This window comes from Atractosteus spatula, chromosome 12 (assembly GCF_055471065.1).
Source record: "Atractosteus spatula isolate fAtrSpa1 chromosome 12, fAtrSpa1.hap1, whole genome shotgun sequence".
Classification (NCBI taxonomy): domain Eukaryota; kingdom Metazoa; phylum Chordata; class Actinopteri; order Semionotiformes; family Lepisosteidae; genus Atractosteus; species Atractosteus spatula.
The window spans coordinates 34,758,146-34,783,952 of NC_142717.1; the positions used below are offsets into that span (position 1 = coordinate 34,758,146).

The window sequence follows — 25,807 nt, forward strand, 5'->3', positions numbered from 1 at the left end:
ATGGGCTAGTTTATGAAGTTCAAATCTGACATTTCCTGATTGGCCATAATTCCTCCAGTATCCCACAAAGCAGTGCTCTTGGTGAAGGTGAATCCGGTCGAGGGAGTTGGGAGGACCGCAGGAAAGATGGCATCCGCCTATCTTACCCACCAACAAAAAGTCCTTCGGCTGTACAAAAAATCATTGAGACATCTCGAATCGTGGTATATATTTAGGTGAGAGCAATGGCCAATATTAATTTTTTGTAAGGAAGTGTTTTGGTGTGAATGCAAGTATGCCGCAGGCCACTAGAAACAAAAACTACGCTTTTATATAATCTCATGGTATGTTATCTTAATTGCTCAAAAATGGTTGTGACATTTTTAAATCTCTCTCATATTTTCTGTTTTGTGTTTTCATGTGCGTGTATTGTATTTAATGAAAATACATTGACAAACCATGCCTGGTTTAGATGGTTAACCGTGCCATGATAATAAAAGGTCACAATACGTACATTATAGATATTTTCCATCTCACTAGGCTTCCAGTAGTAGACTCACAAAACCGCTTTCTGAATTTAAGATAAAATACCAGTGGTTTAAGGTGTTTTGAGAGCATTGTGCAAATGATCGCAGCAGCCACTATGATTAAAAAAACGTTAAGAACTGTACGACTCGTAGTGTGGGTCAAATACATTTCCTTCTCATGCTGCAGTATAATTCGTGTTTGTAGTTTATTAGCCTAAAGAATGATTTTTGAAAATAACCAAAAAACTAAATATAAAAAATCAATCGATGGGCAAAGCGTTGTAAAATATTAACGTGTGTATTTCATAAGGTTTAACCCTCGAAAGCATACAGTACTCTCAGTATTTTCTGACGAATGGATCACAACGGCACATGAGTGGTTATACTGATTATTCTTTTTTTTTGTTCTGTTGAACTGGACATCTATGGGAACTTGATTTGCTTAATATTATGTAGGGTATTGCCTTTAACACCATGTCTGGGTAATTTGTTCCACATTCCTATAACTCTTTCTTTGGGTAAGTATGAACCTGTTCACAGTTTTTAATGCACTTACATGTAGTTTCCACTTGTGCACACTGGATTTCAGAAGAAATCTAATGCTTTGACTGTCATTCTGAAGACCTGTATCGTGTTCCCTTGTTATCTTCAAACACCCTGGGACACCTTGCGGTTATGATTATCAGTTTAGGTCTAACTTTCTCTGTGTGCAGGAAGTTTTATTAAAAAGTAATGGTTGTTCTGGTGTGACTTCTGTGTGCCATATTTATCTTTTTTTGTCTTCCAATATTAGACATTTTAGATTTTTTTAAGTTTGAAACAAAGAAATCTTATTGAACAAGCTAAAAAAATTCCAAACATAAAAAAGTGGATGAGCTGTAACGGTTTTGTTTCAAAGCATTCAGTATTTCTTTTGTTCGTGACGGGTGTTATGGAGTGGTTTCCTCTACTAAAAATCCAGTTAATGAGATGATGTTTGTATATTAATAGAAATCCTGCTTAATGAACAAGGATCGTAAGTTAACAATATTCATAAGGGCACAAGCAACAATTATAAGAACATTTGGGTGTATGCGTTGCAAATTCCATTGCAAATGTTTGCTTTCTATGTGATTTCCAGGGATATATACCGATTCCACGCATGCTTGCTGAGAGCCCGCTTTGACCAGCACAAGAATGAGAAAGATATGGTGAAAGCTACGCTGCTGCTGAAGGCTGGTGAGGAGGAGTTTTGGGAAAAGCAGCACCCTCAGCCCTATATCTTCCCTGACTCTCCTGGGGGAACCTCCTATGAGCGATATGAACGCTATAAGGTAGGTGGCTGTGAACACTTGACTTCCCACAAGCTGTCAGATGATTGAATTCTACCTCTACACTGTCTCACCCTGATGTTTTTTTGCACACTGCTTGTGCTAAGTTTTATTTAAGTTGAGCATTATTGAACTTTTTTGCTATTGCTGCTGTTGTTCTGTGTGAAAGTAGTGTTTCCTTAATGTTTTTGTATTGAGGCAAATAAGCATTTTATTGCACTTGTGCATATGACAAATAAAATTGAACTCTCTGAGCTCTGGCTGTAAAAACAAAACCTTTAACCTAACTAACTTCATCTTAAATTGGCTTTTACTTGTGTAAGATTTGGGATTATAGTAACTAGTGTGCCGTTACTTTATATACAAACACATTTACATAACATTTACATAAATATTAAAAAAAAGTTAATTTCTTAACGGTTCTTGGATTATACATGTGTGACTTTGTTATACTGTAATTGTAAAGTTTATCTAGATTAATGTTCTATTATATCTGTTTATTGTGATAGTATGAGATCTGTGGATTTCAATACTTCTGTACTCAAGAGAGGCATTTCTTTTATTTTCATTATGCATAAAAAGCACCAGGAAAATTGCCTTTCTTACCTTACTGCAATGTCTGGATTAAAGAGTGCATATTTCCCTCTGGTTAGGTACCTGAGTGGTGTCTGGATTACTGGCATCCCTCAGAGAAAGCTATGTACCCAGACTACTTTGCCAAGAGGGAAATGTGGAAGAAACTCAGAATCGAAAGCTGGGAGAGAGAGGTATGCTCTTCTCTATCATAAAAAATATTTAACGGTTAAGAATTATTTTTTCCCCCTCTTGCCTCCTTTTAGAATATCTCGTTTGTATTCAGTCTATGCCACTTCCCGTAGAGTCTCTAGTCAGAGGAAGGTTGGAGCAATTGGGAGGCCTTTGACATTGTGTACTATTAGGCCACTTGCCCCTTGTCAGAGTGGACAAATGGACAACTTTGTGCTGTTATCTCAAAGCAATGCAAACTGAAGGTCACTCATAAAAGTCTCTAATCTGTAGCCAGCCAAGGATCCCCATCTGCTTTTACATTCCTGGCACAGCGTGGCTTTCAACCCATCATCATGAGATTGTAGGACATATCCTAAAAGCTGTGGATAGACTTGCAGTCAATATCAACCATGGAGACAGAGTAGAAATGTATGTTAAGGGGTTCACCAAGTAGGGTAGGCACCATCAGTCTATACGTGATTAAACCCCTCCAAAAATAAAATTAACAGAAGAAAAACATCTTGGTCTTGCTGCTGTAAAATACTTTTATAGCAAACAATTTGGAAGTGTTATGGAGCAGCCTATTGAATTGAGTGTAGGATTGTGTCCACTCCACTTGAACCTGCACAAACCAAAGCTCCTACTGGTTAGTTTGCTTTCTTGTGAACCCCTAATCACGTTTAAATTTCAGACAACTGACAGCGGACAGGGCTAAAGACATGAGTGAGGCAGACTGCAGCATGGGTTCCTTTTTCGCACTTTGTTACTTTAGTTAATTATTTTGCTGTTTTTTATCGTGGCTTCCCTCTTGGAGAGTAATTGAACCCTCCTAACCCTAACTTCTTTTCTCTTGTGTAAAACCCTATAAAATACGAATCTGTCACTCTTTTCTATATCCTTGTGTGAATAGCTTGTGATTTCCATGTTTCCTGGTTGTTCTAATTTTTCGTTCTATATTTTTAATAAAATTTGCATGTCTGCATTTGTTTTCCAGACACTGTCCACCTTTGAAATGTACTTTTGAGGAAATAAGTTCTTCAAGATCTCCAAGCCAAGACCCCTTAGCTTCTCAAAAATGGCACCATGTGATAGTTCTACAGCATTTCAGATCATGTTCATATAGTATATAACATTGGTTTTGTAGAACTACTGTCTAGGGATCATAACCATGGCTTTTATTTCTACTTAACAGATCCAACAGTTGCAGGAGGAGACCCCAGCCGATGGGCCCAAGACTGAGGCGCTGCCCCCAGCTCGCAAAGAGGGCGACCTTCCACCTTTGTGGTGGCAGTACGTCACCCGCCCACGAGAACGCCCTACGTGAGCCCAGTAAAGAGCAGGGGCCCATACAGTCCAAACATCATCATTGAAAAACATACATGTCGGTTTCATAATGTACAGCTGATTCCCCCAGTGTAATCATAATAAAATTGAAACCAAGAAGTGAATTTGTATTAATGTGTTCATATCTATCCAACTGGATGTGGCTGATTGTGGTTTTACTCAAGTTTAGCGGGACTGACCTGGGACCACAGAAGGACGAATGAAATGCAGAGATGAGACAAGGAGAACTCGTATTCATACGAGTAAAAATTGACTGGTTAAATATCGAACCAGTGGTTGAGTTTGTTGCAGCATTCTTAGAATTCCTAACTACACTTCAAAAGTTGTGATTTTATTTGTGACTTGAGAAAAATATTACCCTTTTGACATCATGTATCAATACAAATCCACAAAAAAGGGTTTCTAAAACGATACAGAAACAAAAAATTTATTTATAATTATTCTAATTCAAATCAACATGAACAGAAGTATTAAAACCTTTTTTTGTTCCAAACAGCAGGTTAAGACAAAGACTTTTTTATCATTTCTCTTTAACATAAGCTGAAGCAATCATTACACAGAAAAGGGAAACAAATTACAGGAACTGACCAAATTTACAGCCTGTTGAGAACTCAAGACGGCACAGGGGAGAGGTCAACTCTCATGAACTAGCATCTAAGCCATTAGAAACAGTCTATTAAAGTGTGACAGTCTGCTTTTACAATATGCAAAAACACAAACCTTTTAAACTACTTTTTATATTTTAATCAGCTTACACATTCACACAGAAAATTTGGCAATTTTTAAAAATGTTTATATTGTGATATGCTCAAAGTTACATACCTAAACATTAACAGCTGTACTTAAAATTACAGCAATTATACAACTAAAGGTTTCTACACTGACAATATCAAAACATTTCTGTAATATGAGACAGTAACCACTTATACTTTTAGCATCATATGCACAATGCATCAGCTACTTAGACTACTTCAGAATTCTCTTCCGGAAGCAGGTCTTTACAGAAATTACAATAGACTTCTGTTTCCTTAAATTGCCTTTCAAACCAAGGGCAGGTTGAAATCAAAACTGGACAAGAACTGAAAAAAAAAAATGATATCACATGAAGAGTGCAATGAATATTTCTTCACGCACATTTACTGGCTTTGAACACAGTCCAGCTGATTTCCATGACGATAAACACCTGTTCAAGTTCAATGGTGGATATCAAATCTTGGGAAGGCATCAGTAAGTGATGTGCAGTTTCTCAAGAGACTAAAGAATTTATCTTAGAGAACAGACATTTAGCTGCAAATAAACTGCACTATCTGAAATGCTTTGTACTTTTTAAAAAATGTTCACGTGATCTTCCCAGTTAACATCTACTCAAAGGGAGCATCTTCGCACATTGTTTCGAGAACTCTGCAGACTGCTTCAGTAACACTGCTTTCATCTCTTGTTGACCAGTGGCTTACACCAAGATCCTAGTACACAGCTTCACAAAGAGACGCTAGTACCCTCATAATGCCGAACATAACACATGATGGAAGTAACCTGGTTCTTTTGATCTTTCCTGTTTTAGGGCAAGTGGTTCTTCTATGTCAGACCCCACAGCACTGCTTCAGTGATGTGGTCCAGTGCATTAAGGAAACAAATTATTGAGAAGCACATTTCACTCAAGGTGATTTCAAAGAAGAACAATTCTGTGGAATATTTTGACTATTGCAAAAGCATCACCCAGATCCTTAAACAACGTAGGGGTCTATTAAACATTTCAGGTGTCGGGTCAAGCTTTTATCTGAAAGTATTAGAATACTATTGAAACGCTCTGCGCAGAAAACAATACAATTCTTTAGGTGTGTTTTGAAATGGGCCAAGAAAGCACTATTACAATAGAACATGTTACGGTCTTAAATAATGACCTGTTATCGGTTTATCAGGCTATTATCAACCAGAGACTAAGGTTAGCCACTCTGAGCTTACAACGGTGAGTGATGAACAATGTTGAGTGGCATGTTTTAGTTCTATGTTTGTCAGAAATGTTAAATATTTGGATAATGAAGGTTAAATAGCATAGCTGGGCTGCTTTGCAAATGTCTATGCTTCAAATAAAGAAGCATAGAAAAGAACTCAGAAAACAACTGTAATATTAATAAATTATGATTCTGGATTTCACACTTACCTTTAGAATGTGAAAGTCACCCACATCAGGTCTTCTAACCTAACCCAAACTGTGTAGTCACAGGGAAAAGGGGGTTTATACTGATAAATACAAGAAGTGAAGAGAGAATCACAGGGTCTGGGTATGCTTTTCTGTCACCTGTGATATATCTCAACAATACTGTACAAATAGTATATATCTAGCATTAAAACTAATTTAAGGCAAATTTATGAGCCAATATGTTTCAGTTTAGAAGAATACAAAAATAAATGTAAAAACAATAAATAAAGCCCCTGGATTTCCATTTCTAGTTATTATTTACAATTTGACATGAATTGATGAGTTTCACGGCTACTGCTCCTTCCAACAGTGATTTCAGTGCTTATGCCGAAATTATACCAAACCTGGGTCTTACAAAATACCAAAAAATATTTTTATCATTACTTCTATATATATATTTGTGCATCATTTCAAAATGCTTTAGTTTCTACAAAGTATACGATTTCCTCAGAAGAATAAAGAGATGTGATATGATATTCAGCCTGATCATACATTATCCTCAGCTTACGGAATTAAGGCCGCATGCAATATGATCCATTGTTTAGTGTACAGAGTGAAGAGAAAACCAACAAACGTAACACAAAACTCTGTATAGGCTACAAAAATTAAATGCCATAATCTGGCATCAGATTTAAAACAGAAAAGGAAACTGTTTACAGACAAGCCATTGGCTAATGTCTTTCCTTCCAGGTCTGTCATAATTTCAAATTTTTATTTTCTTAACAGCATCTTGTTTTGCCATGACACATTTTTCAAAATATACAGCATCAAAGCAAGGTTTCACCTGCAGAGTATTGCTTACTGTTAGCTGGTTACGTGCATCACTTCTCAAAAAGAGTACCCTTCTAAAACTTTAAAAAAGATTGCTTACTACTCAAGTACAATCATTTAAAAAAAAATCATAGTTCACACCCTGCCATGTAGGCTGTAGTCTCAGATCTTTTACAATATACTGTAAAAATTCACAGAAAGTTCCATCTGTTGAAATTAAATTAAAGTCAGTCATTTCAACACTTTCAAGAAGAATTTGGCACCTTCAGGTACATCAGGAAAAGGAGCAAGAGAAGAAGGGATCAACAGAAATGATTGCTAAAGATGAAAAAACTTATATACAAAATTAAAAGAAAAAAAAATGGATGCCTGTTTTTAACATTTCTAAAATATTCAGTATCTTGCCTTCCCTTCTCCCCAATCTGCAACACCTACTCTTCAAAAAACAGATTTCTTTTCAGATGATTACTGGAATGGACACAGCCTCAGCTGGTCCTGTTGGAAAGCAGTATAATATTTAACCGGTGGCGCGGGGAATGTTCATTTACGCAATGCGGGGCGCGGAGCGGTCGTTGGTCGTCGTCTTTTTCAGTTTGACCCCACGCCGGATGGCAAGGAGCATGTTGTCACCCTGAACGTCGGGTGAGGCTGTGTCCTGGGCGCCATCTTCAGACAGGGTCTCTTCCCCCGGCGTGGCCTGCTTGACGCCTCTGTCGAACTCGACGCCGCTGCTGGGCTGTGGGGGAGGGACGGGGGGGTTAATGGATGCCTGGCCACTCCAGGACGAAACCGCCACGCCTCCCCCTGGCTCGCCCTCCGCCACTGGTGCCATGGGGGACTCTGGGGTGGTCACCTGCTCTATGCCCTCCCCACTGCTAACCCCGAGGCTGCTGGGAAATCCCCCTGGCACGTCGGGCACGGTGGGCGTCTTCACTGGAATCACAGGAGTCTTGATGGGGATGGGGCCGGCGCCTACTGCGGCACGGCGCACTGAGGGCTTAGTAGAGGGGGTCCGGCGGATGGTGGCCACTCCTGGGGTGACCATGACGGGTCCTGCATTGGAGGGGATGCCAGCAGTGGAGGCGGGCCGCTTGGCCTGGAACATCTTGCGGTAGGACTGGCTAATGTCGCTGTTGCGCGGGATGGTGGAGGACTTGTCGAAATCCTGCTGCTCTACCTCCTGGTCCTCACTGACTGAGAAGTAGTCATAATCTGACACTGAAGCGAGGAAAAAAAGGTGAAAGAAAGATGAAATAGGACTTTCAGCTGTGATCTGGCTGTTTTTCTAATATTTACAGTTGATCTGGGTAGTGGTTACCATCTGTTAAAAACATTTGCACACCAATTGCACTTTAGTGGCGAGTGAGAGGAAGGATTTCAATATAGAAAAAAAAGAAGCATCTCTAGAGTACTTTTCCTATTTATATGTATAAAATACAACAAGTAATTTCACTGAGAAAGGATCTAATACTGTTAGAGATTGGACCATTTGTAAATCATCTAGAAAATAAAGAGCTCAGACGTAAAGCAACATTCTTTGGGTAAAATAGGGAACATTACTAGAAAGCACCTGAAGATGAAGTGTCAAATATTTTTAAAATAATTTAAAGGTCATGGGTTGGCTTGGTGGTGCAGTGGTTAGCGTTGCTGCCTCACAGTGCTGGGGCCCTGGGTTTAATTCTGGACCTGGGGAGCTATCTGTGTAGAGTTTGTATGTTCTCACATGTGTTCGCGTGGATTTCCTCTGGGCGCTCCAGTCTCCTCCCACAGTCCAAAGACATGCTGGTGGGTTGACTGACTTCTGGGACAAAGTGGCCCTGGTGTGAGTGTGTGGATATTTGTCAGTGTTTGCCCTGTGATGGACTGGTGTCCCAGGATGTATTCTGCCTTGTACCCATTGTTTGCCAAGATAGGCTCTGGCTTCCCCACAACCCTGAACTGGATGAAGCTGTTAGAAAAAGGATGTATGGATCATTGAATAAGTGATAATGGCATATCCATGTTGACCTTTTAAAGCAGATGGGACAGGGAGCACAAGTCATGCCTGTACCTTGTGAAGGGATAGTGTCCTCAGAGCAGCAGGGTGTGGTGGTCTGGGTGCTATAGCCACTGGAGCACTGCAGGGAGTCCCGGCTTGAGCGCTGGGTGTCCAACTGAAGCCCACGGGTCAGAACCAGAGCCAGTTCCTCATGAGCCTCCATCTCCTCGCCCTGTTGACACACAAACATGCTGGCACACTCACAGAGCTGAACAGGTTTTGGTTGGTTGAAATGATGAGGCCAACTCTCAGGCAAAAGTGACTGTCAATGGTGCAGGTGAACAGACTAAGATGATGTACAGATCCAGCATGTGTATAGTTGTTTGTGTCCTGCGATTGGACTGGTCCAGGCTGTATTCTGCCTTGTGCTCTTTGCTTGTCAGGATTGACCCTGTACTGGATAAAGCACTTAGAAAATGGACTGAGGTATAGATCCTATGACTGTGCTCTTTCATATAAAAGTGTCAGACTTCTACCACACATCAGAAAGTGGGAAATAGTAAAAGATATTAGAACTTCCTTGCACTACAATTCCCCAGTGGAATTCAGCAACATGTAGGAATTTGCCAGTTAGGTATTTCACTATTGGGCTACAGGTTTTTTCTTTAATTTCGGTATTGTGCTCACCTTGGTAGACACAGTCATACTCCTGGGTCTCTGGGAATCATCCACAGGAGTTGTCTGCCCACCTGTGTGTGCAGCTGGGGCACCAGCATCAGCTGCTTCACGCTTCTCTTTGCGTCTCTGTAAGGTGTTCACCATGGGCTGATCATAGGGCCCTGGTTTCGCCCAGTCCTGCATAGCGGACCACAGGTAAAATGAGAATCATAAAATAAGCATCCACAAACCACATTTTTGTCTGTTGTTAAATATGGACTTAATTAACAGAGTAAAGAGACCTGAAATCAATTAGTTTTTTTTAGATTGTGATCTGAAGAAATCACAACTATCTTGCGTGCATTTGCATCAATTTCAGCACCATTTTAGAATATTAAACATAATCTTCTAAAATGCTACAACTATGAACACCAAAATCCACCACTATCAAGAGCAAGATTAAAAACCTCTATTAGTTTGCCAGGTCTTTTTTGCTTAGAAATGTCACTTTGTTAGCTATATAACTGAAAAACAATGCCCTAGTATGGTATGGTACAATACTTTGATGAAGACTAGGTAGAACGTTTCCTTTTTACAAAATACAGAATTTTATGGTTTTATATGGAAAAGGAGTGGCACTTGCAATACATTTGCCTATTTTTCAATTGTTTCTACTTCTGATACAGAACAGAAACAATAAATGTTTGGAATAGATCTGGGTGCAGAAAAGGCTTTTCTGATACTTCAGAAAACATTCAGAATAACTGGCAATCCCCCAGAAATGAAATAGAAAAAACAGCAGTAAATATTCAACAAGTAAAGGAAGTCAGGTCAGCTCGTGTTTAATTATTATAATTAGTGAAAATATTGTCAAACATGTCTTCTTAATTGCAGCTTTGCAGTGAGCCTGGAAGACAGAAACAGAGATCGCATATGGAAAGTCAAGAAAAGGGTGAGTAAAGTTAGTGTTTTGTGCAAGCCACTATAATATAATGTGAACACTTCCCACTTAGTGTTCTTGCTACCCCTGAAGTAATTTAAATTTCCTGCTCTATAACCCTGTCTGATCAGTGTGCTCCACAGTAACCCATTAGACCCATTAAACCCATTAGAAAGAATTTTGTTTTGCTTTACTTTTTCTACTTCAACATGTTCTGTGCAGTCCTGTTGTTCCCACTTGATTTCTAGTTTCCAGTTACAAATATATTACAGCTTTTCAAAATGTGAGGGAAGACAATGATATATTAACTCCACGAGAGAACCAAACAACAGTTCCTCACTTGTATGTGTTCCAACCATTATTTTCCCACAATTCTTATTCAGAAAAAAAATTGAACAGCAGATTAGTCAAAATGGCAAATCGTTTTGGTCAAAAAAAGAGGTCATATAGTATGTGAAACATGAAATTAAGTGGAAGGACCGATATAAGAGGAAGGCCACAGAGTAAATGGCCTTAAAAAAATGTTTAAAAAGAGTGGAAAGCTCATGGTGGATCAATAAAAAAAAAAACAGTGGAAAGGGAAGCTTGAAGCAGATGATAGTCCAAAAAAAAAGAGATGAGGAACCAATGAACAAACCTTCCAGCTGGGGATCTTGGATGAAAGGAGCATGCCGGGGCCCAGAGTGCAATAATGGGGGTAATCAGGGAGCAGGGCCCAGCCTGGTCGTGTCCCAGACCGGGAAGCGGACGGGGGGAGAAAGGGGAACTGGCCCGCAGAGCCAGTCGCAGCCAGGAAGGGTGGATCAGTGCATGGGCTGTAGTGATCGTACCCATCTGACAACTACACAGATGTGGAGGACAAAAACAACAGTACACACAACAATGAGGAAATTAAAATAAACACAACCACACGATGGCAATGAGAGGATTCCAAATCAAAGTTACAATAAACTAAGGGAAGAAACTCAAAAACAAATTCACAACATAAGGAAGAAGTTTTAAAAACGTGTTTCTTACAAACAACCCAAATGTTGAACTTCTTAATTAAAGCCAAACCATGAGTTTGTAGGCTATGGTATCATGGGAACCAGAAACTAAACCACTTGTTTGTCGTACAGCATGAGCATCACTGACTGGACTGCCTTTACAAAACATTGTAATAATGCTGTGATCTAGGCCCTGCTGGAGGTGTGAGTTGTAACACAGTGTCACCATGTGTGGTTTTGAGTTTCCGAAAGCGCTGATGAGCTCTAATGAGACGTTTTAAAACAAAAAACAGAAATGCACAAGACAAGTGTCCACAACAGATGTAACTGTTTCCCCACAAGGGATGGGTTCACACAGAACGGCGAACGCAGCATAACGTATTTCAGCGAGTTAATCTGACGCTTGGAGCGAAGTACAATGCGGAAAACTGAGAAAGGCGTAAAAGAGCTGCAAAGCAAGGAAGGCCAGACGGCGCCTCGCCGAGACGGAATGTTCCAGACTGGAAAATGGCGGAGAGTGCTGGCTGCTCCCCGCCAGGGTGGGAAGTTCACCTTTTCGGCCGAAGCCCAGGCCCCGCCCATCGTGGAGCCGGAGCTGACGGAGGTTGGAGAGCTGCACTCGCTCATGGACTGGCAGGTCTCAGAGGCGTCGGAGGAGGCCGAGCTGGAGGAGGTCTGCAGCGCACGCATACACAAACCCCACAGGGCAAGCGAGGAGGGCAACGCGCAGCGAGTTAGGGGTGGGTGCACAGAACGCACAGAGAGGGAGAGGAGACAGTAAAGAGAGCGTCAGCACAAATGCAGAGACAGGGCACATTGGTTTAGGGAGTACATATTAAGCAGGGAGTTGAAATAACATAAGGGAGAGTTTTCACATAAACAACACGGCAGGAGAAAAGAGCACAAAGAAGCAAGAGGTTAGAGATTAGGTAACAGACAAAAAGCTGAAACAACCTAAAAGCCCATTTCAAGTCAAGTCCAATCCTGATGTTCAAAAGAAAGCTGCAAAGCCTGGTTTCAAACACAGACCTAGAGGTATAATTTTGTACTAATAGGACTATACTCAAAACAAAAAAAAAATTCAGGGGCATTCGGTTAATGGTGATTGTTACAAGTGTTAAAAATGCTGGCCAAGTACATTAAGATATACAGTATCTTGGATGTTAGTATTATTTTTTTGTTTGTTTTGTGAATTCTAAATGCAAAATGAATAGCTATGCCAAAAATTAACACCAATCTGAACCTCTGACACCACCCTGGACACTGGTATTGCCACAAATTAAATACATGCAAACATTTACTTGTACTGGCTCATTAAACTTAAGTCTGAATTAAGGCTGTTGCTCCTTAAGGAAAAGTAAAATTGAACACAAATGAAAACAATCAATTGTTCTGAAGCATCCTGACGACACATAAGCACCGATCAATAATATCTCAAGTCTTTTCTCTGGCCCATCAAATAACAGCAATTTATAGTTTTATCCTTACTGAGGACTAAGAAATACAAAAACTATCTGAAAAATTATACTAAACAGTAATTGTACCATCAAGAAGAGGAAGTTAACTCTTTCATTAACATTCCTGTATTATATTCAAATTGTCATTTTCCTTTGCAAAGATGACTGGTTCCTGTGTTAAATAGAACAGTTTAACTCTGTACTCTTCAATACTTCCACTTTCTCTATAGAGCTTATTCTCTTCCCGAGAACATCTTTTCTAGGTCATTTACTCACTAGATGTAGAGATGTGTGCCACCTTCTATGATAAAAACACTGCATTTGGACATGGAAGGGTAACTTAGGATGGAGCCTTAACATAAAGCTAACATCACCTGTGTAGTCAAGGCACAGTATTTAAACTGACATACTTTGTTATTTTAAAATACAGAAAGTAAACACTACTATCTTTTTAAAATTTAAAAAATCTAAAAACCAAAGCAGGCTTCTATCAAAAAATACATAATACAAACCCAAAGAAACATATCACTGTTATGTCTACAGACTTTGGATATTTATTTAATGTTTACTGCATAATTGTGATTTGACTGATTATTTTCAACTGACTGTGATGCACTTGACTGAATTCTGTGTAAAAACTAAATCTTGTTAGAGGGCACATAGGGCAATGGTGATGAAGTGATTTATCCTATTGAATGTCAAGTCTGTGGATAGGGATTTACAAGTGCAATGGTGTCAGCAGGAGTGTCTGTTAACACAATTCCAATTGTAGTGATTAACTTCGCTGAAGGACGCTACAATGATCAAGTCTTGAGACCTCACTTTCTGCCCTCCTTGTGGGTTCATCCTGATGTGACAACACTGCAGCAGGACAATGAACATCCCTATTGCCCACATAGCAATGGCTTTCTCGGTAGTTAAAATCTGACAGTAATAGTGTGCACATCCTTTTCATCAGATGTGGTTCCTGTTGAACATCTGTGGGATGATATGTGACATCTAGGGCTCAGAGACCAGTAAAAGGACACATGCTTGCCCAGGCTCTACAAGAAAAATGGAACCAACTCCCACAAGACAAAGCTTGTCACACATATGCAGCCTGCATAATTTCTAGTCTATACTACTCGTCTGTTTATTTCACAGTAGTCAACTGATAGTCAACTGTCAGCTGTTGATTACAAATATTTAATTATCTTTACAAATTTAACTATGTCATGAATGTTCAATAAAATGTCAGTCCATCCACTACAAAAAAAAAATGTAGTTCTCCGTATACAACTTTGAGAAATGTTGCAGTTATGAGTTCTTCAGTATATAACTGATTTCAGTGAAGAACAGGACTAAAATTCTTGTTCATTAACAAGTCACAGGAATTCCTTACACAAAACCTCTATCAAAAGACTTGGGTCATAAAAAACACTAGTAAAATGTATACCACACATATGCTTGCTGTAGCCTCTGCTTTTTAATTAAAATGTCTTTTAATGTGATGTACTCATACTCAAATAGAGAGCTTTAAACATGTATGACCTGTTTTTGACATCCTTAGTGGTTGATTTTTATAGATCTTTCATCTGATGCTTGATCTGCACTACATGTATGACTGTACAGTAGGTCTGCCAGTGTTAGGCCGTGCCCTTGCCCCTCGACCTCCCCTGGGTGCAGCCAGGTCCTTACCTGCGGGATGTTCTCTGGGGGCATGGGGGAAGGCGATTTGGACTGGAAGGCGTCCTGAGAGATGAAGCCCGAGTCGTGGGACGACACGCTGGAGAGCCTGACAGGGGCCTGCTGGGGGAGTGTGGAGCTGCGGTAGCGATAGTGTGAAGTGGGTGAGTGAGAGTGCGACCCGCTCGACCTGGAGTCGCTACTGTTAACGCTGTTCAGACTGCTGCCAGAGACAAAGGAAGGGGGGCAGGCAGAGGGGAAGAGGGGGGACGAGTGAGGACAGGGGTGAGGGTGAGGTAGGAGGAAAGACCAGGAACAATTAACACTCCACAAAAAAATCAAGTGCAGCAGGCAATGTAAGCAGTCCACTTAAAAATGAAACAATAACAACAGGCAATAAATAATGATTACAACGTACTGCAATATCCCTTTGGTAACCTGTATCAATAGAGTATATTCAAAATTATTTAAAGATCTGTTCATTTTTAAGTTTAAATATCCAACAATACTGGCCCTCATGACTTTTCATATTATACCTGTCTATGCCCTGGTAAGGAAGGAGAGTGGCTTCACCCTTCCTGTTTTCTGAACTAAAGCTTCTCGAAACTTAAAACTCCTTACATGACATTTTTTTTCCCCAACTGAAATGTTACACTGATTTCCATCGTTTTGTCACAAAGTGAAGATTTTGACTACGTGTCAAAGCTCACATAGTCTGCATTGTGCTTAGCGCTTCGTTGAGGAGAGTGATAAAATTAAAACCTAAAGAAAACAAAAACTGCTTCACCAGTAGCCATTAAAATAAATATCTGACAGATAACAATTTACAGTAGTTATATAGGAAACAGAGCTAGTGCACTCAGCGGTGACTGCAGAAATTAACTGTATAATTCAGAAACAACAGGTTAGCGCTCAGCGACAATTTAAAAATGCTTTCAAAGTTTCTTTCCTCCACCTTATTGAAAAATGTCTGACACAGCCTTTTGCGTCACACTTGCAGCTACTTTATATTACATAAATGCTATTTCTTACTGCTGAGAAGCTGATTTTAATATCTACTTTATGATTTCAAGTATAAGGAGTAATGTGCTCAAACTCCTTTTGACAAAACAATTAGAAAGTTGATGAGAGTGCTAAGGGAAAGAGCTCAATTTATAGAATATAATCAGATATTTAGTGTAAACTTAATATTTAAACAGTTTTCTTAAATTTAAAAATGTCTTCCCTTTCATCTAAAAAAACTGACCCAATATTTAAACCTACAATTCACATACATTTTTCTTTTTATCTATACTAGTGAGCCATTTTGTCAGCTTGGAGTTAACCCTACTTACTTATCAAGTTTGCCAAAAGGGATAAAGCACTAAAGAATTGGGAAATCTGCACGCAAAAAATCAAGCCAAATAAATATATTCAAAATAAAGAACATTCAAAATTAACACATCTGTCATGCCTGTTACAAATTAAAGAATTAGTGCACTGTAAAATGTGCTTTTCCAAATTTAAGTGCAATGAAAAAGAACATCACAATCAGCCTTCAAGGAGCCCTTGAACAAGGAACAAAGACTATAGAACGAATTCACACAATACAGCAAAGCAAGCACAGCTCCACATTACATGAACTGTTTTACAGACTGAAAACGGTTCCGTTGAGACAATGTGACACAAGACACCAAAGACAAAGGGCTGAAAGACTTCAAAGAGAAGTATGGTTCTGTATTTTGTATTTCAATTAATAGACAATTCTTACTGTTCCTAAATAAAAAAAACACACTGAACTGTAACATACTGAATTGGACTTCAGAAAAACCCCAATGCTGTAGATGTAAAACCACAAAAACTATACAAATTCACAATGCTGTATAGCAAAAGTTTGTAAAACACTTTGCAGTTTGAACAATGGTCATACTTTATTTTAAGTGACTATTATAACTGCCTTCAAACCACCTATTATTAATTAATTTGGCTGACACTCATCAAAAGTATCATGACTTACATTTGTACCCATACAAACACAGCTGGGTATTTTACTGAAGTGCCTGGCTCAAGGGTACAACAGTAGTGTTCCCCCTTGGATTTGTACCCCTAACTTTCCAATTACAGGTCTAGCAAAGACATAGTAGCACTATGCCAGGCTATTATTACATGTATGAAACTTTTATTTACATACAAATACATTTTATTTAGAAAATGTTTATAAATGCCATTTGCAACCTCTACTATTGGAGTTACTTGATGTGCTTTTTTGACTTTCAAATGTTTTTCATCATATTTCTGCACCGGCATGTGGCTCAACAAATTGTGATGTGAAACATAATACAAAGAATACATATTCTACAAACACATTCATGCTCCTGTAAGTCATTTATATAACACCAAACTTAAACATCTTGATTTCAATAAGATTGTGTAAGAGTAAATACTGAGGTATCTTCAATGTAAAGCACCAAACAGCTGTCAAATGTTGCAGATGTGCCACTGCAAATACTACACTGACAGTAAATTAAATACTTGAGAAACATTTAGAATATATTGGCCTTGAAAGCTGAAAACGAAAAATGAAAGTTAGCAACAGCCTACACTCCCCAAAAAAACCTTCCATTTACCATTTTGAAATACTATTTTATAACCGTAAAAACAACCAAAGAAACAACATAAACGTCACTAAATTGTGGTTCATGTACAGTACCGTCAGCTTCATGCATACATTTACAAACTGCAGTGTATATAGTGAAAGGAATTTTTTAAACATTTACCCCACCCAACAATTTCCAATTTTGGTGCATGAAAAATGCGCATACCCTTTTCTAAAAGTGAATATTTTTAATCAAAATCTGTGCCAACCAAAATCTGAACTTTTCCAAAATATCAGTTACCTCTTGCCATTTTTCAGTTTGCCATAGCAAAAGAGGTGAACTTACGAAAATAAAATGTAATTTTTTTTGGCAGTTTTTGCGGACATTTAATTTTTTTTCGCCCATAACAGTGTTCAACTAAAAATATCCACTTTACACAATATTTAGCTATGTGTATTCTCATTTGTAATTTAACAAACTGGGAAAGTGGTGAATACTTCTATAAGGTGTTGTATTTCTTATCATTATGAGTACACTGACTAATGAAGTACTTTTAAGGTGTATTTTGTTCATAATCTTTATCTATTATGTATGTGTTGTAGACAAAGATTATGTAAAAATATGGTATGCTTGGAGGGAATTTTAAGGATTTCTGCATGCCATAAATTAAGAAGTAAGGTACACAGTAAATGTGTGTAAACTCCTTTAATATTTTTAACACATATTCATTTTCTTTTTTACCACAATGTGGCGCAGTGAGACTGACAATAAAGGACCTAATGTTAAATGAAATTATGAATGTGAGACATACATTACTCTCACGCTCTCATTATCTGACAATTATTCCTAAATTGATGCATACATAATTAAGATTATGAAACTGCACAACTAGGATTCTTTAAATAAGTACTAAATGCAAGGCTTAGAATGGAACCCAACAAGCGGACTTTTTCCTGAAGACAGTGGTGTGTGTATTTTAGAGACTGACAATCTCTGGTATGTCTTACATGTCTCACTGTGTTTCAGGTGAAGACAAAATTATTAAATCAGTTCTACCAATCCAGCTCCAATTCTTTTTTTGGCTGAAAAGGGTTGGGTGCTTCATTTTGTAAAAATGCTTTGAATTATATTGCAAACCATTAAAAGCCAAGGTGCTTAAGAGAAATACTATATATAATCTGTTACTCAATAGTGTTATATCTGGGCTAGTGCTCTGTAAAAGAGAAAATTCTTTACAGGATAAGATAAAAAAGATTTTTGTTAGCTCTTTTATGGTTTTAATTAGATGTGATTCCAGGGTAGACCTGAAAGTCTCAAGCTGACTAGGGGCTTCTCCTGCTCTGTCTTGCTGTTTGCAGTGGAGCTCTACTCTTCAAATATACAGGCCAGCGTTGATACCTACCTGCACACGCTGGACTTCCTGGACATCGTGGTACTTGGAGAGGACGGTGGTGTTTGATAGGACCACTTGTAGTCAGAACCTTTTAGATCAATAATAACCTGCATGAATTAAAAACAAAATGCTTCTTCAAAATTCCAACTAAAGACTGCCTATGAGCATTTATACAGACACTTAATGTGAACAGACATGGTCTTTTGCAATGAACTTCAAGTTGTGCTAAAGTTTAATGCAAAAGGAAGGAAACCTTTTATTATTATCCAATTATCTAACAGGGCGCTTACCCTGTGGTCCATGTGGTCCTAATGCCCCAGTATAGTGATGGGGATACTATACTGTAAACAGGCGCCGTCCCTCGGATGAGACGTAAAACGAGGTCCTGACTCTCTGCGGTCATTAAAAATCCCAGGGCGTTTCTCAAAAAGAGTAGGGGTGTAACTGGCCAAAATTCCCATTGGCCGTTACCAATCATGGCCTCCTAATAATCCCCATCTATGAATTGGCTTCATTTACTCTGCTCTCCTCCCCACTGATAGCTGATGTGTGGTGAGCGTTCTGGTGCACTATGGCTGCCGTCGCATCATCCAGGTGGATGCTGCACATTGGTGGTCAGCTTGATATCTTTTGCAGATTTATTGGTGGGCTAAACTACATCTAAAAGACAAGTCTTAATCTGAGCCTGTCCGAGTTCAGTGCCGGGGGGGTGGCTGTGTGCAGTGAGGTGCACTAAACCCTGCTGCTTCACACTAAAGTCTCGTCACACTGATTAACGCAGTGCCCACTGCGTCTTCCTGGCTGCACCTTTGTTCTGATAATGCTGTGCAGGCCCCTCCTGCCCTACAGAGTGATGCTGCCACACAAAGAAGATATTTCCACCATTTTTCATGGCTTCTTTCACATAATGTACAGACTGGTTGTATAAAGAGGTTTTGTTTTAGATGCGTCACTGAAGGGAAAGGCAAGCACAAAGTTCTGCTGTAACTGGGCCAGCTGTGGCTGAATCTAGGCTGCACCCTGTGGTCTATGCTGTGCTAAAGCCTGCATTCTGGGAACCTCCTCTCCTCATAAAACAGAAGGCAAGCCCCTCCAGCTGTGCCGAGGTCACTGTGAGCGCAGACCTGCTCGCTGGCTGGAGGCAGTTTGTGGGGGTCCATGGTCAGCGCCTTCAGGTCATCAGAAATGGTCTGCAGGTGAGTAATTTCTCCCAGCATTGAGATCTCCTCCTCCTGCAGCACAACAGCACCACAATGATAACATTAATACAAGAAAACAGAAATCAGGGGTGCTAAGCAGAATTTAACTAGCAATTGTGTATCAGAAAAGAATGCAGGTCTCAGGTGTCCACAGGTCCATGTTTCGCTGTTCATAAATTAAACCCAGAGAATTTCTTCAAAATTAAAAGTGAAACACAAATGGCAAGTGGAAACTACCTGGAGGAGCATTTAAGAGAGAGAATCAGAGGCACTTCTTCACCCCAAGGGTGTGGGAGTATAGAAGAAACCATGTGACTGGAGCTGATACTTGGGCTTCCATTAAGGATTGGCTGCTTGGATCAATTAATACAAACTACCAAAGGGGCTAGGTGATGGGTGGAATGGCCTGTTTTTGTTTTTAACCTTTCTCATGTTCTGATGTACTGAATATGTGAGTATTAAGCATTTACTCATGATTCCCGGGTTTCACTTTTTGCCCATGTTAACATTCACTCTTTACATAGGTAAGTGGAATAGTATCAATCTGATGTGTGGGACCAATGTATTGATACTACGACAGAGGGAGTGGGCTCACCACGACGGGACGGAGCATGGAGACAAAGGCACAGAAGCGTGCCCGCTCCTCAATGAGTGCTTTTCTCACGGCCTGCTTCTCCGTCTCCTCCAACAGCAGGTACTTGTCGTTCACATCTTGCATGGCGCTATCCAGCTGGGGCTGGATATCCCCTCTCCCTGGAAAAGCAAACGAGAGTTGCGTAAGGACACCAGCTTCACAAGTCAAAACACAGCACCCACGGTAGGAAAATTGGGGGAAAAAAACTCCCACTGTGAAACAGGTTTCTGTTTACTTGACAAAGCACAAGTTTACACTGCTCTGTGAAATTCAACAAAGGGTCTTTTATACCACTCTAATAAACATCTATTCTTCATTATGGTGGTTCACGAAAAATGCAACAGCAAGATCAGTTCAATTAATCTGCATCTTTCACAAAACATGTTCTTGTACACATTGGTATAATGAACACAATGAATGTGCAACTGCCTGCTGTCTTCATTTAAAAATGCTAACATTCAACTCATTCAATAGTTCAGAACTACCTTCTCTTTTTTGTAAATAAAGTTTCTTTGCAAACACACACACATTACATTATCCAGTAATTTATTTTACACCTGGAATGCAAAATCTTGCACTATGAACTGAGGTACTGTCTACATTAGTATTCACACCTGCAGCTTTGTTCCAAGGTATGTGTTAGGTGGCAAATGGAAAAAAAAAATTAGATAGTTGGCTATTGTGAAATAGTATTTAGAATAGTTAAAATAAGGGACTGAATGTTTGCTGTATGAAATCAAGCTAGTATTTGAAGCTACTATAAAACAATGCTGTACTGTATAACTAAGTAACTTCAGGACCTTGCTAAGTCTTTTGACAAAACAGGACTTTGCACAGTTAGTTTTCAGTTTCTGTTTTATGCTATTCCCTTTTGCAAGAAGTTATATTTTTTTAATCTTAGTCATTGATACACTTTTGCAAAACTCTTGTTTCACAGCTTATTTGTGTACTTGTTTAACTTCACATAAGACTTGTCTTCTGAAGAGAAGGTTGACTCTGTTAAGTAAAAACAGCAAGGGCTTTTTATTTGTAAACCACAGAAGTTAGCATTTGGAATTCAGGCACTATTTTAGGAGAACAGAAGGTTGACATTTTGCACATTTACCCAATTACTCATGATCACATAGAATTTAGTTCAGTTTTCCCATCTAAGAAGCTAAAGTAAATACATTTTAAATATAGTAACTGTTTATGAGGATGGTGCTTTTAAATTTCAGATTTTTAAGACTGGATGCTATTTGCTTAAAAACAGCCCTTGAGGCTGTGTATTATTTGATTCTTTTATGGTGGCAATTATCTTACGCTTGATTATAAAAATACTTTTGTCGTGGTTAATAGAGATTTTCAAGGAGCTATCACCTGCACTGCTCTAAAGACACTTATCAGTAATTCCTCATAGTGCTACAGTGCTCTGTACCATTTTCCCCCCAAAATACAGTACTTTAGAAAGATGACTACCCTACTGTTTACAACAAATCTGAAATTTTCATGTCACAAATACTTCAAAGACTTACTGGACTGCAATATCATAATGACTGAAAATCTGAATTGCTTTTAACAGGATTTATTTTACATGATTCTTCTAGTGTGTTCTTGCTTGACAGCAATTTTATTTCACCAGCTTCACAGTTGCTGTGTGTGCACTGCCAAATATTCAGCTAAATTCAAACATTGCTGCAGTATACAGAGACATAGGCTCACGGGTTTTAACAATTTGTGTGGGAGTAGACTGAACATCCCACACAATGTGATCTGTCAAAGCACTGTGGACATTTAAGAATATGAAAGGAGGTCCTCTCTAAATATGCACAACAATTGCAGTTCAGCACAAAGGGGTTTAACAAGGTGAAGTCCAGTGCATAAATTTATGTTTCTGAGCATCAAATGAACCACGAGTTCTGCTTGAGAAAGCATAAAATATTAACAGCCAGTTTTATTATACGTGTCCTGTTATAAGAAAGCCAACTACTCTGATGCGTGTGTACTGGATGCATCATAAAATACACGCCAATATTTTGGGTTCAATCAGTACCTCTCTCTGCTTGTATAAGTCAAGATTTAGCTTATGTCTTTATGTCTAGTGGACAAAAGCCAAAAAGCTCATGCTCATTTACACAAGCTTGTTCAGCCTACCATAATTCACTTCCTATTGCATCAGAGATTGATGTAACATTTTTCTTTCCAGTGAAAAGAAAACAACAGATGGTCATCAGGAGGCTTTGTCTTCCTGAAAAGAATTTATCCCAACACTGTCAGAAATCTTTCTTGACTACAGTGTGAGATGGACTCCCTCAGGACCCAGGGTTTTCCAAGTGCTACTGCCAGAACGCTAGCTGTCCAGACTTGGTCCTGCTGACTTTTTACTGAAACTCTTTTTCTCACTTATAAGACGATTACTTTCCTCTAATGCTCCAATCCCATCTCTTGTGATAAGAGAAAGACGTTTTGTCATGCAGACAAGACAGTGCTTTCCTTTGCAGTGTCCACAAGGAACAGTGATGTCACATGCTTGCAAAACCATTTAGGCTTCTCAAGAAAATTTTGTAAGTGTACTTAGATTTAAATATGCACCCGTCCATACAAAGTCAACAAAAAGAATGGGCCAAGTTTTTTTATCATCTTCAAGGCAGACAAAAAAGCTACGAGCTGAACACTATTCTCATTTGCCTCTTTGAATGATGAACAGCTAGAAGACAAACACAAATACAATTTTCCCTATTACTACAATAAAACCAAAGTGGTAGCTTTTAGGAGAGTATGTAATAGAATACATTTTGAAGGTTACAAATTTGTAGTGACATATAACATGTATATCTTATTTCATTAAGAAAATTAACAAATTAAAGGGGTTATGAACACATCCGAGAAAAGCTTTACAAGTTACAAATTAGGTATTATTTAAAAAATATATTTCAAATCTGGAGCAAGACATTGAAAATTGGCATTTTCTACATCATTATTGATTGTTGTTAGCTTAGGAGCCACTAGACTGAGAAGAGAGGCAAATAAAATCTAACTGGAAAACAGTGGAATACACAGCCTACAAAGTACAACAAAGTACACTTGGGCTGTGAGCCTCCAACAGGGAGCAGGGATCTTTCACTTACCCTGAGCTTCAGCTTGCAAGAAGAGGCGCATAAGGGAATAACAGGATGGACATTGGCACAGAGAGGAAAATATTTCAGTCACTTTCCAGCCACACTAATTTAGTTTTGCATTTTTGGCTCATGTATGGACGTCTAAAAAATCGTATGTACTTATGTACTGTAAATAAAGTATGGCAAGATTGAAAATTACTTTCATTCTTCTAAACTGTTTATAACAATAAACATAGAATTACAATTCTATGATTTTCAAATATTTAGGATGTTTGTATCCATATAGAACATTACTGTCTATGCTGTACTGTACAATACTAATGTTAAGCACCACAGAATAAGATTTATCCTAAGATTTATTATAAGATTAATGAAAATTCCATCATTTATATCAAAGCATGTTTTAGAAATACATCTGTGCTAGCTTAAAATGAGGTATAATGAGCTCTCTAATGTATCATACATTATACTAAATGATCATTTATTTGTGGGTTTCTTGTTCTCAAAATGAGGGTATAAAATCAAGGTGTGTCTTAAACCAGAACTGTAAGAAATACTGCAATCTATCCACCTATAAAGTATGTTCGGATTCATTATTTTCCCTTTTACTTAAACATCCAATCTAATGGAATAATTTTAAGCAGTTACTTCTAATTACCACATGGAAAAGGAGAATATAGGTGTAAACAGAGGGGGGAAATGTGGAGATTGTGTTTTGTGCAGGTGAGTGTATAAGTAGTTATGAAACAAAATTCAAAGTAGCTGCTAGTAAAAGTTTAGTTTCCCCACACCCACAATACTGTTTAACAGGTTTTTAACCTGGATCAATGCCAGAACATTGAGAAGCAGAACAGTCTCAAATTTCTTTCTTACTATATTGAAGCACTGAAAAAATATCTGATAATACTTAAGACTTCTGTATTCTTCAATACATTAAAATTTTAATTCACCTTTGAGGAATCTTAAATAAAGTGCCTTGCATTTCCAACACAAATGATGGGACTTCCTTGTGTACAATAAAAAGATAATTTCTTCTAATTTCAGAAATATAATGTACATTTTTGTTGCTAAATTAGAACAGAGAATAGATGCAAAGGCACCAAAATACTACACCTCCAAAACAAATATCTCCAAAAAAAGGTGTGTCATATTTAAATTCGCTTCCAAGGTATTGCTGTTTTTACTCACAGGCAGTCAGTAAAGGAGCAGAAATTCAGGTCATTATAACAGCGCCTCTAATTATGAACTAGAGACACACTGGGGGGTCATAAAATGGAAACCACAGAAGAATGTTTTTCAGGGTGCTCCTCCCTAGAAATGACAACTTGTAATGACTTCTGTCTCTGGACGTTTAATTGGAAATTCAAATATTAAAGAAATTGGAAACAATAAAAGCTTAAACAATAAACATCAGATGTTCCGTGGATTGGTGCTCCTCTTTAGATAATACAAAAACACACCAATTGTTCGGCATATTCACAAAAATCTTTTAAGCATTTTCTTGTGCTGTTATTCAATCTATATGTTATTTACTGGCATTCAAATCAAATGATCAAGAACCACATCAAACAAACATGTACAAGACTTGTTACATAACAGAAAGGTTCCAGGGAAAGGAATTATTTAGATCACTTTGATTCAAAGCACACCAAATACGCAGAGCTGACGCAAAACTGCCCACACCAGCAGGAAACGGTTATCTGAGAAAAATACCTTTCTTTGCCTTCTTCTGGAGCTTTAAGGTGTCTGAGGATTTCTTTTTGATCTCCTGACGTGCTTTCTTGTATTCTATAGAGGATGAGGTAGAACAAATAAAAATGATGAGTGCGAACTGTCTCATTTTCATCATTTTAGTATCTCAAACTAGAACTAGAAACACTTACCAGTGGTAGATTTGGCACCTTTTACAGACACCCAGTTCAAAGAATTCCTGGCATTCAGTAATGTGAACTTATGTAAGAAGTATAATAAGGATAACAACGAATCTTCATCTTACTCCATTTCTAAGATATGTATCTACTGTATGTGGTTCAGCAAAAAGGTTAAACAGATAATGTGAAATGAACATACATGAATAATACAGACTATATACAAATGCTTAAAACACTACAACTAACATTAGAAGAAAGGTTGGATTAGTCAAGAAACTAGCACCAAGTTATAATACCAACCACTCTTTTTCCACAACTCAAGAAGCATTTCATATGTCTAAAATAAGACTGCAGAGTTAATTCAGCACTTCAACACCTAACGGGTAGAGAGGGACAGCTTTCATTGGATATTAGCCAGTGTTTCTATGCAAAGAAAGCTCTTTTTTTAAAGGTTAAGAAAAAGGCAGGAGGTGAT

The 25,807-nt window shown here is 38.5% G+C and overlaps 2 protein-coding genes across 7 annotated transcripts in view; one reads left to right on the plus strand and one right to left on the minus strand.

The window, feature by feature from the left end:
- Positions 1-57: 57 nt before the first annotated feature.
- Positions 58-4,011, plus strand: ndufb9 (NADH:ubiquinone oxidoreductase subunit B9). The gene is made up of 4 exons (XM_088928658.1): positions 58-215; positions 1,627-1,819; positions 2,470-2,583; positions 3,756-4,011. Exons 1-4 carry the CDS (start codon positions 127-129, stop codon positions 3,885-3,887), a joined length of 528 nt encoding a protein of 175 aa, XP_088784784.1. The 5' UTR covers positions 58-126; the 3' UTR covers positions 3,888-4,011.
- Positions 4,012-4,320: 309 nt separating this feature from the next.
- The window catches only part of LOC148822953 (protein MTSS 1-like), a 74,984-nt gene continuing 53,497 nt past the window's right edge, over positions 4,321-25,807 (minus strand). Inside the window, exons 6-16 of one of the 6 annotated variants that reach the window (XM_088928664.1) lie at positions 25,175-25,249; positions 20,325-20,482; positions 19,655-19,762; positions 18,540-18,637; positions 14,574-14,784; positions 11,992-12,114; positions 11,091-11,294; positions 9,544-9,711; positions 8,929-9,088; positions 7,759-8,096; positions 4,321-7,614 (exon numbers count right to left, since the gene is read on the minus strand). In XM_088928664.1, the coding sequence (XP_088784790.1) occupies positions 7,423-7,614; positions 7,759-8,096; positions 8,929-9,088; positions 9,544-9,711; positions 11,091-11,294; positions 11,992-12,114; positions 14,574-14,784; positions 18,540-18,637; positions 19,655-19,762; positions 20,325-20,482; positions 25,175-25,249 (1,835 nt within the window). In that variant the 3' untranslated portion in view covers positions 4,321-7,422. Of the gene's footprint in view, positions 8,097-8,928; positions 9,089-9,543; positions 9,712-11,090; positions 11,295-11,991; positions 12,115-14,573; positions 14,785-18,539; positions 18,638-19,654; positions 19,763-20,324; positions 20,483-25,174; positions 25,250-25,807 lie in introns of all 6 variants that reach the window. The other 5 variants (XM_088928662.1, XM_088928661.1, XM_088928659.1 and 2 more) reach the window with 5 other exon arrangements.